The sequence below is a fragment of the Cololabis saira genome, chromosome 12 (assembly GCF_033807715.1).
Source record: "Cololabis saira isolate AMF1-May2022 chromosome 12, fColSai1.1, whole genome shotgun sequence".
NCBI lineage: Eukaryota > Metazoa > Chordata > Actinopteri > Beloniformes > Belonidae > Cololabis > Cololabis saira.
This window is the reverse complement of record NC_084598.1, coordinates 5861015-5875398: the sequence shown is the minus strand read 5'-3', so window position 1 is coordinate 5875398 and position 14384 is coordinate 5861015. Positions and strand designations below refer to the sequence as shown.

The following is a 14384-nucleotide window of genomic DNA, read 5'->3' as shown; positions in this document are numbered from 1 at the left end:
TGGAAAAAAAAAAGCATGATACAACCTACTGCAGAATCTTAGAAATGTAAAACAGTAAAATGTATAGCTATATGGTCTTCCTGTTGGGCAAGATGAAATCAAATGAAAATGCAAACTCCATTGCCAGCAGATAGCAAAAGTAGATATATGCATGAGAACTGATTCTGACGGAAAGCAATTTATTTTCTCCTGAGTTAAAACATACAACAGGGGGGACAGGCGTTTCACTGGAAACTGAAATAGGAAAGGAGTGAGATAAGTCCAGAGGAGGAATTATGAAGGAAAAAACACATAAATAAAAAGAAAAGACTGATACGGCACATAATATTTAAAGAAGCTGGCACAGCGATCCTACATGGCTGCACACAGCGGCCGCTTATTTACTGAGACTCACCAGCTTATTTGTGGATTGATTGATTATTGTGGACAAGGAAATTGAGGGTCTTCATTTTAACTAAATATAATCTGTTTCTATAGAAACAGAGCGGTGTTTTGTAAAGAGGTTTACAACTATTGCATTGCCTGCTGTTTTCCTAGCACAGACGGAGTTGACTCTGCCCACAGCCAACGTCCAGAGACACTTCAGACTTAATCACTGCAGAGTTTACATATTCCTATCCTCACAGGATTTTCCTCCTTTAAATCTCATTCTCCCCTAACAGCTCTCTACTGCTCAGTTCCCCCAAAGCTCTTTTTAACCGTGTGTCTCTTGAAGTCCAGACTGTGATTTGACATGCCAAGTACTCTTGAGCAGCTGCACGACCTCGGGCGTCAAGTTAACACAAAACACAAATTTATTTTGGCGTATTTAATTCTCACTACAAGATCACTGCCTTAAAGGACAGTAGTATTTCATAAACTTTTCTGTGTGTGTGTCAGTGTGTGTGTGTGTGTGTGTGTGTGTGTGTGTGTGTGTGTGTGTGTGTGTGTGTGTGTGTGTGTGTGTGTGTGTGTGTGTGTGTGTGTGTGTGTGTGTCTGAAAGAGTGGGTAAATGGAGGAAAAAATGAAAGAGAAAAAATAAAGAGCAAGATAGAAAAAAAATTAATTAAGGGATCTTAGTGTTTAGGACAATGTTTTACTTCTGCTCTGAGAAGTCCATTGTCACGTCTGACAGCTTTATTTTGACAACCTGTTTTAATGAGAATAGAAATAGTTATGGAGAACTGACAAACGAAGATGTAACCTGGGTTTGACTACAAAACTAATATATTTATGGTTTTGTGTGCTGCAGGTGAGCTACTATAATACTGAGCTGAAAAAAACGGGTTGATTAATAAGTCCATCAACACAAAAACAAACTTTAAACTTCTTGTTTTCCGTCAAAAAACGATCCTAGTTTCAGAGGTTTTACTATTTATGTGAGGTTTTAAAATCATGTCATTCGTATCCTTCAAACTTTGCAGTTTGCAACTGAGATGTTTTGGTCAGAAAGCACTTCACAAAACCCAATGGTACAAATGAAAATAAATAAAAAACAAACAGAAAAATAATGTTTTAGGATTCAGCTAATTGCATCTCTACTATAAAAATGTGTGAAAACAAGTGTTCAGCACAGCCTTGCACAGCTCTTAACAGTCCCAACAAGTTTCAAACATAACAGTCAATTGCAATGGACTGCTTGTTTTTTTTTTTTTTTTATCGTTCATTACTTTTTAAGATCTTATTGTTTCTTCACTAACTGTGATGAGCGCAGAATCTTATTTATTTATTTAAGGTTATTCCTTCCCGGTGCGCTGATGCCCCCTGGTGAATACAAGCAGAAAAACACTAGGAAACATCAGCTCTGACCAGTGAATAACAAATCCAGCCATTTACCACACTGCTCCCAGAAGACACCTTGCTTATTTTTGAAAGCTCTCTTCAGCCATACAGATGTTTCCAGGTATTTGGGGCTATTAAACCTTACAAGTGGGACAAGCATGGAATAAGGTGACAATAACTAAAACTAATTCAAGGACTCAGTGAGAACACATAACACAACACACAACACACTGCCACTGGTACTGATTCTCCCTTTAGGACTGTGTGTGGGCATGGGCATATCCCCCTCCAGCTACATCTATTTTTATTTTCCTGTAGTTTTTTTTTCAATAATAAGGCTCAATATGGCCCCAAAGCACAATTTACCATAAGGTCACGCTTATTTTATTTTTATTTATTTTATTTTATTCTTTATTTCATTCAAAAAACAAAACAATTCAATACAAATACAAATGTTCCTAACTTGTGAATGAAAAGGGAGCAGAAAGAAGAAGAATCTTATCTGATCTGCCCCTTTCACAAATAACATAAATTAAAAATAATAATAATAAAAAAACAACAACTAAGTGACTAAAAAACTAAAATAAAATTAAATTAAAATAACATTAAAATAAAATTACCGCCGCCTAGGGGTATGTCAATCAAACTCAACTAACATTTTTCATTATATTTCCTTAACATACAGGCTTTAATTGTTCTTTTGAATGTAATGTTTGATTTGGATTCTTTGTTTTCTTTATTCAGATTGTTCCATAAATTGATTCCTTTCACAGAAACACAACGTTCCATCAATTTTGTCCTGCATCTTGGTTTTAAAAAAATCTCTGTTCCTTTTAAGTCATCAGGTGCATGGCTACTACCAGCAGAGTTTTAAGATTTACTAAATAAATAAATATATATGGTCTGCAGTCTGCGTATGGACAGCCCTGTGTCGTCTTGTGTTCCCTCAAGTCTCCTCAGTCAGCTGCCAACTTTATTGCTAATTTCCTATTCTGATGGCCTTGTGTGATCAGTAGCTACTAGAAACACTCGCAGTCGTTGAACTCGGCCGTGACCCCGTTGTGTTTATGTTTTACAAACTGCAGAAAAATAAGCTTAAGAGAGACAAATGGATTGCTGCAATTCACAGAAACAACTGGATTCCAGGCACCAAAACGTGGATTTGCGGTTCCCATTTTGTATCAGGTAATGTTGGATTTTTGGGTAGCTAACGTTAAACTCCAGGGCCTGGATAGTTGGGGGTCCTGCTCCAGGGACTTTGTGTTGCACTCCAGCTGTATGAAAAGTGCTATATAAATAAATAAAGTTTAAGTTTAAATTGTCCTCATCACTTTAATTTCACTAACAAATCCTGCCTTGAAGTCGGACCAAGCGTCAAGACTTTTGTAAGCCTTCAAGCTTTGCTTTGTGTATTTCCCCAGCGTAGAAATTAAGTACATATAAATATCAGGAAACTCGATTCGTGGCCAAATATGGTTCTTGGGGTAACTGTACGGGCAGGGGTGCAGATCCGATGTCAGGATTGGGGGGGACACCAACGTGATTTTAATTTTTTATTTTTTGCCAATATGCAACTCATATCATGCCATAAATTGATAAAGGCTCGCCAAAAAATACTGCACAGGGAATCATTTATTGTGCTTACCTTTCTTGTTTATTTGTCCTAAACAGCCAACAGTGTGTGTCACTGCTTACTTAACTGTTATATTCGTAAATCATAATTTTAAGGGTTTTGGGCATGTAGTGTCTACTAGTCTCAAATTCTTCTCACCATCTTCCTTTTATCCTATGGGACTACTTTATGCACGATCAATTGATATATGGATGAAATATGGAGCCCTAAACAAGTTGTTTAAACTAACTAATCATAATTTAACACAGTTATGGAGGTAAACAGTTCTAAAAAAAAAAAGGGACCCATTGCTAAGAGCACAAAAAATGTATGGAGTAGCAATACTTTTTTAAATGTTCAAAACGCACCGTGGATGTATTATTTTTGTAGAAATATATTTTTAATAAAGATTCTACATATTTAACCTTTAAGTCTGAAAATACATTTGTTCAATTTTGAATAATTTAGGGTATTTTTATTGGGGGGGATTCATCACAATTCATGTTTTTCAGAAATTGGGGGGGACATGTCCCCCCCGTCCCCCCCGGGATCTGCACCCATGTGTACGGGTCACTGTCAAATCCAACTGCCTTTAATTTAAGCCCATAATCGGCTGTTATCCCGTTTTCTCCACTAGTTGCAGCTGTTTTTACCACTCAGTGAGAGTAGGGGGCGTGGTCCAGTGGGAAGGTGACGTCATTGCATACCCTCTATTAACAACAATCGATTAAATGGTATTTAAAAAATTTTTTTTTTAATTTATTTCATTTTTTTAGACATGTTCCCGCAACAGTCTGTGACTTTGTCTCTTGTTCCATCATTTTTGATAAAACGTGATATAAAAACCCTGCACGCATGGAGACGTAAGTCGTTGCTAGGCAACAGGATACGCCTGGCGGCAAAGTGCACGCGACGCCTGTCAGAGTTGTACGCGCTGAAAGTGAAGGTAAGATAATGTACCGAAGTCTGGCCAGCCCCGCTCGCTTTTAGAGGAAACTGAACAAAGAACACAGTTTAATTATGTATATAAATTATGAGCAGCGTTAAAGGTTGTGGCGCCGTGATGACGTATAGAAAACTAAACTCTCAAGGCATTTTAGCTACGAAGTTGCTGCTAGCGTTAGCTGGCTTTGACTTGGTTGTCCTTGAATTAACCAGAGGTGGATAATCCAGGTGCCATAAAGTAAAAACCCAATCCAGCAGTTCTTCCAACCAAATACTGAACCAGCTCCTCTGCAGGGAGATGGTAGGTCGTTAGTTAGTTTTACCGGTCAGGACAACTCCTTCCTGCTTGCTCTAAAACTAAATACCTGGGACACATCATCACTGATGACATGACAGCAGAGGTGTCAAAAGTATTCACATTCATTACTCGGGTAGAAGTATAGATACTAGAGTTTAAAAATACTCCTGTAGAAGTTGAAGTATCAACTCAAGTTTTTTACTCAAGTAAAAGTATAAAAGTACTGGTTTCAAAACTACTTAAAGTATAAAAGTAAAAGTAATGTACGGGGGAAAAAAGCCATTAAGGACAAAAGCCATTGAAAATGAATGTATCTTAGTATAATGCAAATATATTAAAGAACCATATATGTGTACTATGTATTGAGCATTACCATGTGTTTCAGAGAGCAGGAGATATGATGACTAGTTGCCTATAAGTATTGTAATGGTGCAAAAAGTCAAACTTCAGAGGCATGTTATCATTTATCCTAACCTTTATTGGAATGTACATCCAAGTTTAGTTGCAGGAATCTGAGGGAACGGATGTAAGAACAAAACTGGACAAGAACATCTGAAACAACCACAACCAAATTCACTCTATCCGGATGGAGCAATTTAACTGGATAGTTTTTTTTTAAAGGCCAAAATGAAATAGAGTAACGAGGCTGTTTTTAAAATGTAAGGAGTAAAAAGTACAGATAATTGCGTGAAAATGTAAGGAGTAAAAGTAAAAAGTCATCTGAAAAATAATTACTCCAGTGAAGTATAGATAACCAAAATTTCTACTTAAGTAAGTTACAAAGTATTTGTACTTCGTTACTTGACACCTCTGCATGACAGAGGATGAAGATATGAATAGACAGCGTAGTATTTTATATATGCAGGCTAACCAGAAGACCAGAAGATTTTCCTGGTGTTCAGAGAGGGTGAAAGTGGGTCTTTTTAGGGCTTACTGTACCCCTTTTTATACTGCACCCTTATGGATTACATTTAAGAAGGCCAGCATCCATAAATTACAGGTTGCGTACGACGATTGGCTGCGTATTTTTCTTGGGAAACCAAGATGGTCTAGTGCAAGTGAACTCTTTTGTAAAGTACAAGTTATCACTTTTCATGCTCTTTTGAGGCGATTGATGTTCAAATTCATATGTCGACTTAATAGCTCTTGTAATGCCATTATTATGATGTTAACCAACCCAGTCCTCGGTGCTGTAAGATACCAGTCTGCTATGTGGAAACACTGGTATGACTGTCTTTTTGAAATATTGTTGTATGTTTGTTTGTCTTTTTTAATGGACCTGAGTCTAAATAAAAAGATTGATTGATTGGTTGATTAAATGTACAGGCTGATCCAGAAACATGGCAGCGTTTTTACTTTATGGAGCCTGGATTAAACACCTCTGGAATGTGCTTTAATGTTTTTTTTTTTTTTTTACAAAATCAAAAATAGTTTTGAATCAATCTTAAATTAAGACCAATTTTGAAATGTGGTCAATCTCAAAGCACCATTAGTCAAATAATTGTCTTTACATTAAGCTGATATTTGCTCATTAAAACATATACCTGTGGATCAGCCTGTAGATTTAAAACAGGGGTTTTCACTAACAACCTACCATTTACCTGCAGAGGAGCTGGTTTAATGATTCGTTGGAACAACTGCTGGACAGGATTTTTACTTTTATGGCACCTGGATTATACAACTATCATTATTCTTTGTTGACATCTGAATTAAAACGAAATGAGTGGAAAAAATGCTGGATTTCTTTCCTGTATATGTGGTCCTCTTCAAGTATCCAGGATGATGTTCTACACGCAGTTGTTTACGTCCAAACGGGGGCCTCTGGCCAAGATCTGGCTGGCAGCGCACTGGGAGAGGAAGCTCACCAAATTACACGTGTTTGAATGCAATTTAGAAACAACCATCAGAGACATCATCTCTCCAAAGGTACACATTTTTGAAGCGCAACGTCAGATCTACACGTTTGATTATGTACTGCCAGTATGTGGTTATGTGCTCTTTGCAGATGAAAATTGGTTTGCGCACCTCTGGCCACCTGCTCCTTGGTGTGGTCAGAATCTACTCCAGGAAAACAAAGTATCTCCTGGCAGACTGCAGTGAAGCCCTGGTCAGAATTAAAATAGCATTCAGGCCAGGTGACTCATCTTTAACTCTCTTTTTTTCCTCCTTTTTCCCTGCTTTGATCATGCATTATATCTAAAATAAAACTGGATTGACTTAGATGTTAGTTTTGTAAAGGTGGTGACTTAACAAATAAATCAACTGCATGTCTTAAGGCCCAACAGGTGAGACATTGAAACATTATTGAGCACTTTATGCTAAGTTTAAAAGAGCACTTTATTTTCAATATTGTTTAATGCCTCAGAAACTGAGCAACTGTCATACGGATTACTCTTTTCAAATTTGGTATGCCTGGTGTTGCCTGTCTATTTTGTAATGATTTTTATTTATTTTATTGTATTTTTAGACACTGCCTTTATTATTTTTTTTAAACATCTTCCAAAACAATACCTTTTACTTGATGTATTTTTGTGTTATTTGCATCCTTTCTTTTCAACACACTAGGTCAGACGGATCTGCCTGTGGAGGGGCTCGAGGCCACAATAAAAGCAATTACATTGATTGAGGATTTCACTGCCTTTGATGCAGAGTTACCAGACCCCAGGTAATATTTTCAAGTCTTCTCCAGCACACCCCACCCTGTCATTTAAACTCTTGGGGCCTGATTTACTAAAGGTTTTCGTGCGTAAAAACGTGTGCAAACTTGACATCACCCGCAAACCAATGTGCAAGCTGATCTACTAACAGCGTGCAAAGAGGACTGCGCCTCTCAAATGAGCAAAATAGCACACGCTATTCATTTAGTACTTTTGCCCTGATGAATAATCAATATGGGGCGTACACGCCAGAAAGCGCTAAATACTGGGAGGGGAAAATGCAAATAAGTTCATTTACCACACGCAATGAGATTTACCAAGCCAGAAAGTAATTGCGGGGATTGTGATTGCGTCTGTATTTAATACGTTCGAAAGGAAGGTGCTAATCTGCCCAGCATTACGCACCGATGGCTGCTGTTATTGTGGCAAGGAGGCGACATCGCCAAAATCAAAGAATAGCAGAGAGAGAGTCTTTCGGACTCGTGTAAATTTGTTTGGAATGAATGAAAACCAGATAGTTGAAATATATCGACTATCTAGCACTTCCATCTTGGAGCTGCTGAATGAGTTAAGGGCTGATTTGAGGACTGGGGTGAGGATGGCTCAACTTGTGGTGACGATTCTCCACATGCAAAAGGAGAAATATTTTATTTGAATGTTAAATCGAGTATTATTCAGCAAAAGGTTGCCACAGGAGGCACATTCATTTTTTTATTTGTGATAATAAATAAATCACGTGTTTTCATTGAGAAAAAAAGTGTTTCTTATTGTGCGCCTATACTTGTTCTGCAGTTGTCATACCCCGGTGTTGTGCCGTATTCAGCACCCCTGCCGTGAAAAGCACCCCCTCGTCTGACAAAAATTATATTCTCAACTGTGTCGCGTTCTGTTTAGCGTCCAGTTTTGTTTTAATGATTCATGTTTAAATGCGCTCATGGATTCCACAATAGTCATACTTTCCCACAATCACAGTCACAGATAACAAAAATCGGGTAAATGGTTATTGATGTCATTAATTAATAGCCTGCTTACTTTGTTGTCTTCCATAATATTTGTAAATATATATAATATAAACTCCTAAGTATGTGTTTGTGTGAGTGTGTATATATAAATATATTGAAGTGTCAGTGTGTTGTTTTTTTTCTTGGTCTACTTATCATTGAATATACGAGGGGGTGCTTTTCACGGCAGGGGTGCTGAATACGGCACAACAATTTGCCTCTTCCACTAATATCTCTAACTCCAACTCGTCAAATTTCATTTTGCGCTCGCAAACCGTAAGACACGCAACACCTCATTTAAATACTGCTGTTTGCACCTGTTATCAATTGCGCGAGCATTCTTAGTTGATCACCCGCAAAACACACAACAACAGCACGTGCAAACTTTTTCAGTGCACACGCAATTTAGTACTCTTTATTTAGGATCTTAGTAAATCGGGCCCTTGGAGTCTTGTCAGTTTATGTTGCAATCAAATTAGAGATAAAAAAAAATGAAAAATCTGGTATTTTTTTCTCTTTTTAATACCTATGTCTTGAAAGTTTTGAACTCATGATTAGTTATGCTTTTTAATTTATGATAAATTACTTAACATACTGTTTGTTCCCACACTGTGCTGTCTCCATGCTTGGACAACAGAAACATCGATGTTGTGGACCACTTTTCACTAAACCAATGTCGAACAGAGGAAATCACTCTGAAGGAGGATTTTGGAAATGGCTTTCTGAGCTTTGGAGACATTGGTAAGAACCTGATTATTTTCAGTTTCATTTGATTGATTACATAATTCATTTGCTTTTGTTCTGTTAGTATATACCTAATTTTTCCATTTTTGTTAATAGCATAAGTTCATTTTCATAATGATTTGTTTCTTCTCAAGCTTACAGTTGAAATTGATCCCCCCCTTCTCATCCCCTTCTTTCTTTCTTCTGATGAATAGGAGAAGAATCCCTGGTAAATGCAAAAACTTTGCTGGCTGGGAGCTTTGAGAGCTTTGCACAACATGGAGATGCTTTTGGGGACGAGGATAGAGGATTCGACCTTCTTGGTAGTTTATATGAATTGATCAGGATACATGTTTGATATCTATTAATAATATAATTTAAAAAAAACAACAACATTTAAACCAACTCAAGTTGAACCTGAAAAAAAATATTCTTTTGTAGGCTCTTCTAAGGTACATTTGTTTGTATTCTTGTAGTTTGAAAGTTTTAATCAATAGATACAGAAAAATGGCCCTTTGGATTTGTTTAAGCTTAAACAAATCCAAAGGGCCATTTTTCTGTGCTCCAATTCCCAGCCTTGGTCTACCAAAACTAACATTTCTGAAATATATTCAGTGTCTGAAAAGGCCAGAAAGAGCCAGGGGATTCAGTCCTCTGTGATTCAGGGATTTCTGTCAACTCGTCAGTTCAAAAAGTATTACAAGAACCTACTGTGTTTTCCAGATAGTTCCACTCGCATGCCCTTCAATCAGAGGTTATTGAAATAGTTTATTGCAGAATATTAGCTGTAGATGAAGCTGCAGTTTTTAGCCTGTCATTGCTTGTTTGAGTGGAATGTCAGCTCATACTGCAAACTCGTATGAAAGTATCATGGACTTGCCCGAGTGTTGCTTTCACTCGAGGTATTGTGCTGATTATAATCTGTGTATTTTACTTCACTAATTACCTTGTATTTCTCAGTTGTAAAATTTTGTGTGGTTCTTCTGAAGGACATGCTCATTATAGTCCATATACACATGTTCTTTCTGTCCTTTGCATTGTGGCACTAAGAATACTGTATATGAGGGAGGACGGCCAACCTGCCTTTCACTTATTAATATCCAGTGACGGAAGCTCCCATAACTTCCCGCATCATTTTTGAGTCATCTGAAATCTCAGTTCACTACAGATTCAAGCACGAAGACTATCATCGATAAACCTTTTCTCCCACTTTGACAGTGGTTTTTATTTGACCTTTGTAACCACTTCTAGTGGTTACAAAGGTAATTGCTCCCCAGGCGCCAGAATAAAGGCAGCCCACTGCAACTAGTCTAACTAGTGATGGCTTAAAAAGCAGAGGACACATTTCAGAGTGTGTTTCCATGTAAACTGACGATTAAAGAGATTGTTGTTATTATTATTATTTTGCTGTTTTCTTAAAGACAAGTCAAATTTTTGGCTTTTCGTAAAGAAAAGCCACCCATCACCTGCTGCAGGGTGGCGTAGCAGGTAGTGCAGCTGTCTCACAGCAAGAAGGTCCTGGGTTCGATTCCCGCCGGGGACGCTGTGGGTGCTGAAGTGCGTGTTAGTTCCCCCATGACTTCAGTGCCCACACCCTGGGTGGGGTTGGTGAAAGGGCCTTTCTGTGTGGAGTTTGCATGTTCTCCCCGTGTTCCCTTGGGTAGCAATGTGAGCTACCCTCACAAAAACATGCAGCAGTCCTGGGCTATACATGCCCCCTCTGGCCAACCGGGGGACAGATGGGGTGGGGAGGATCTGGCTGGAATAATGTTATCCTTCCACGCGCTACGTCCGGCCGGAGAAACCCCACACTGTCTGGTGAAAAGATGCGGCCTGCTCACTCCTCAGGTTAAGGAGGAGACCTGAGCTCAGTGCAGGAACTCCCGGGGTTGGTAGAGGGAGAAATGCCCAGGACTGTAGCTTAGGTAGGAGCACTGGGTGATGAAAATGGGAAAAAAATCGGGATAAAAAAAGAAAAGTCAAATTTATGCTTTATGATTTTTTTTCGTTTGTTACATTACAGACTTTCTGTCAAACAGTGATCACACCGAGCACACAGACTTCCTTCTAGGAGAACCCCAAAATGAAAATCAAGAGAGCTTTACACTGAATGGCCATCAACATCAAATAGGTGATAATGTTTGTGTTACATTTTGTGTTATATTCTTGTTTTAATCCTTGTTTGGATAGCTGGCTAATGTTGACAGGTTCCCTGTATTACACATATTTTCCAGATGCTGACAGAAGAGCTCCTGTGGAGCCAGGGACCCCTGCACTTAATGAAACTACCCTGGTTTCTAATGAGGATGCTGCCTTTGCCCTAGAACCCGTGGCTGTCACTCGTAGGCACAAACAATCCAACATCCCTTAACTCCCCAATGTCTTTCTGTGTTTGGAGATTTTAAGATTAAAACAAGTCCTTTCTGTGTTGCACATGTAAGCAAAAACTAGCTCTGATATGACCTTTTGCTGTTTTTCTTTAGCAAATTCAGAAAGAAGGGGGGGCAAGAGGAAACGGAGGTTGGTAGTGGACCAGACTAAACAGCTGAGCAATGAATCCATCAGAGAGCAGCTTTCTGACACTTCAGACCTGCTTGTTGGTTTGGACATGGCCCCACCGACTGTGCAGCTCATGCATTGGAAGGAGAGTGGAGCTGCACAAAATCACCTTTCACAGCCCTGTTCTGCTGTAATAAATCCGAAGATTAAAGAGGTAAAAGGCAATTTCATCATCAGCAAGTTTATTCTTTTTTTAAATATTTTTTGTGCACATTTATGTGTGTACTGATAAGTGAAACACTGCTATTTATTGTAATATTGGATCCACTATTACCTTTGCAGCTCTTTGCCAAAAGTATCTTCAAGCTAAATTATTTTAGTGCAAGAGAGGAAGTTGAGGAGATGCGCCAAGAGGAACAAGAAGGTAAAAACTTCTACGATGACTGAAAGGATCGTAATGTGTAATGACTGTAATTTCTATAGTTATTGTATCTAATCAATTGTATCGATTGTGTTTTGTTCTTCCTTCCCGGTGCTTTTATGTTACAGCTCAGAGAGATCTCAGCGCCCTCAACACAGACATCAGTGTCGTAGATTCATCGGTCAATTCTGAAAAAACTAACAGAATGGAGTTGACAGCCCTGGACAAAAACAACAACTGTGGGAATTATTTCGATGTTGCACTAGTAAGTACGAGCATGCCAGCTTGACTTAAGGTGTTAGGTTGGAGATAGGGCTGGGCGATATGGACCAAAAGTCATATCTCGATATTTTCTAGCTGAATGGTGATACTCGATATATATCGATATTTTTTCTGTGACATAATTGGGGTTTCCCCCAAAACATTATAGCATAGCATCTCTGTTAGCTTCATTTTTTCTGAGGCAAACCCTTAAAAAAACAGTCCGTTTTAATACAAAGCCTCGTGCCAAATGTCACACAGGTTCCTTTATTAACAGAGGTCTGCACAATATCAAAATGTATAAAACAAAAGAAATAAAAATAAACTGCCTGCATATATAGAATAAAAATGCTTCTTGAATAAAATAAAAACAAATATCCCTTTCCTGCATAACAATTAAATTAAAATACACTGTGCAATTAATACAATGTAGACAGTAACAGGCAGACTTTTCCACTGAGGTTGACAGTTGTGCAAATGACAAAACATTTGTGCAAATCTCAAATAAAACATTCAAGTCAATTTGTCACAAAATAAGCTATATCAAAATCATTAAAAAAAAAAAATGTTTTTTTTTTTTTAAATCGATATAAACGATATTGTCTCGTACCATATCGCGTTTGAAAATATATCGATATATATTAAAATCTCGATATATTGCCCAGCCCTAGTTGGAGAAGAATGAAAAAAATCTCTGGTGTTTTTTTTTCTTCATGTGTCTAATATGTGGAGTGTGTTTGACAGGATGAGAACATGTCCGAGTCCACACATCCACATTTGCCATCAGAGGACTCCATGCTTGTCCATCCCTCTTACCTGGAGGAGGATCAGTCAACTTCCCTCCACACTCAGGTGCTTGTCAGCATCAAGAAGAGTGGCCTTTCTTCTTCCACTTTCCACCATCTTTATTTGTGGATTGAATCTAAAATAATCATGGATGATTTTCTAAAAGTAGCTGATTTAGTAGACAGTGTGTAGTCTCTCAGCACTGAACAGATGGCAGATGTTTATTTCCTGTGCTGCCTTGGCAGGGTGTCCGTCGTTAATGATTGAAATATGTTGTTGTTCCCACCTGCAGTCAATGCTGGACAGCCAGGACTTTGAGGAGCGCAGGATAACCAGGCGAGCGCAAAAGCTTCATAATGCCCTAAAAGTAAGCTTCTAAAAATAAATCTGGTCGGATATTAAAATCACAGAAGCACCAATCATGCCAGATTGTTTTGTTTATGAAGTCAGAACAGTCTGTTCTCAACACAAATCGTTGGCTTCCTTCCTGGATGTAACATTTACAAATAAACATTAAAATTTGAAGGTGAAAAGTAGGAGGAGGATCGGAGATGATTTTAGGACATGTCATTTCTGTGTGTGTGTGTTTGCGTGTGTGTGTGTGTGTGTGTGTGTGTGTGTGTATGTGTGTGTGTGTTTCCACGGCAGAGTCAAAGCAGCAGTGACCCCAGATTCAGTCTGAAGGAACTTCTTGAAGGAACAACTCGCGCCCAGGCTGCCACCACCTTTTACTGCGCCCTGCTCTTGAAAAAACAGCAAACCATCAACTTTCACCAGAGTGCTCCATACAAGGACATCTGCATCACACCCGGACCCAGATTTTACGATTAGTAAAATGTAATTGTCTGTATTGTGCTGGCCCTGCCTCACACAGAACTGGCATATTTCTGTGTCTGCATAAAAAAAAACTCTTTTCCATTGTGTTATACACACATTGTGTGTGTTAAACTATCCTCATTAGTGGAAAAAAAGAAGCTTTAAGTGAAAGATAATTTCTTCTAAAGTTCTTTTTCCAAACAGTTTTTGCAATTTTTCAGCAGCAAGAGATTCATAGATGAATTATTTTAATCAGTCAGTCCTTCATAAGTGTTTATTTTTTTTATGTTGTTAATTATAACGGCATTTCATCTCATGCAGCAGTTCTTTCTGACATTCACTCTCCATGTTCAGTTAGTCTTTTGAAAAATGGTCTCTTACATTTGTTTCAAGCACAAGCTCTAAAACGTTACATATGAGTTCCACCACAGGTGAATCGTTTTAGAAAAAATGCTTTTGTTAGCAGCTTTTGGGAAGTTTGTCTCTGTGTTCCCACCAATCCTTGCCATGACTAACTTCTTGCATGGCACCTCTCGTTACCACACCGGGAACAGTTAGCTGCCTAATGGTAAACAATAGTGTTCTTGTTTTTGAAAATATACA

At 38.3% G+C, this 14384-nt stretch overlaps 1 protein-coding gene across 1 annotated transcript; it reads left to right on the top strand.

Annotated features, from left to right (window-relative positions):
* The first annotated feature begins 6396 nt into the window (after positions 1 to 6396).
* Positions 6397 to 13796, top strand: rad21l1 (RAD21 cohesin complex component like 1). Its single transcript, XM_061734644.1, has 13 exons — positions 6397 to 6543; positions 6623 to 6752; positions 7183 to 7282; positions 8913 to 9016; positions 9214 to 9321; positions 11022 to 11129; positions 11233 to 11340; positions 11482 to 11711; positions 11840 to 11921; positions 12047 to 12183; positions 12924 to 13031; positions 13258 to 13332; positions 13614 to 13796. Exons 1-13 carry the CDS (start codon positions 6397 to 6399, stop codon positions 13794 to 13796), a joined length of 1620 nt encoding a protein of 539 aa, XP_061590628.1.
* Positions 13797 to 14384: the final 588 nt, after the last annotated feature.

Coding starts and splice junctions, on each gene's coding strand:
- rad21l1 (XM_061734644.1), top strand. CDS start 6,397: ATGATGTTCTACACGCAGTTGTTTACGTCCAAACGGGGGCCTCTGGCC. Junction 11,130..11,232: donor TGGCCATCAACATCAAATAG/GTGATAATGTTT, acceptor CATATTTTCCAG/ATGCTGACAGAAGAGCTCCT. Junction 13,032..13,257: donor CAACTTCCCTCCACACTCAG/GTGCTTGTCAGC, acceptor TCCCACCTGCAG/TCAATGCTGGACAGCCAGGA.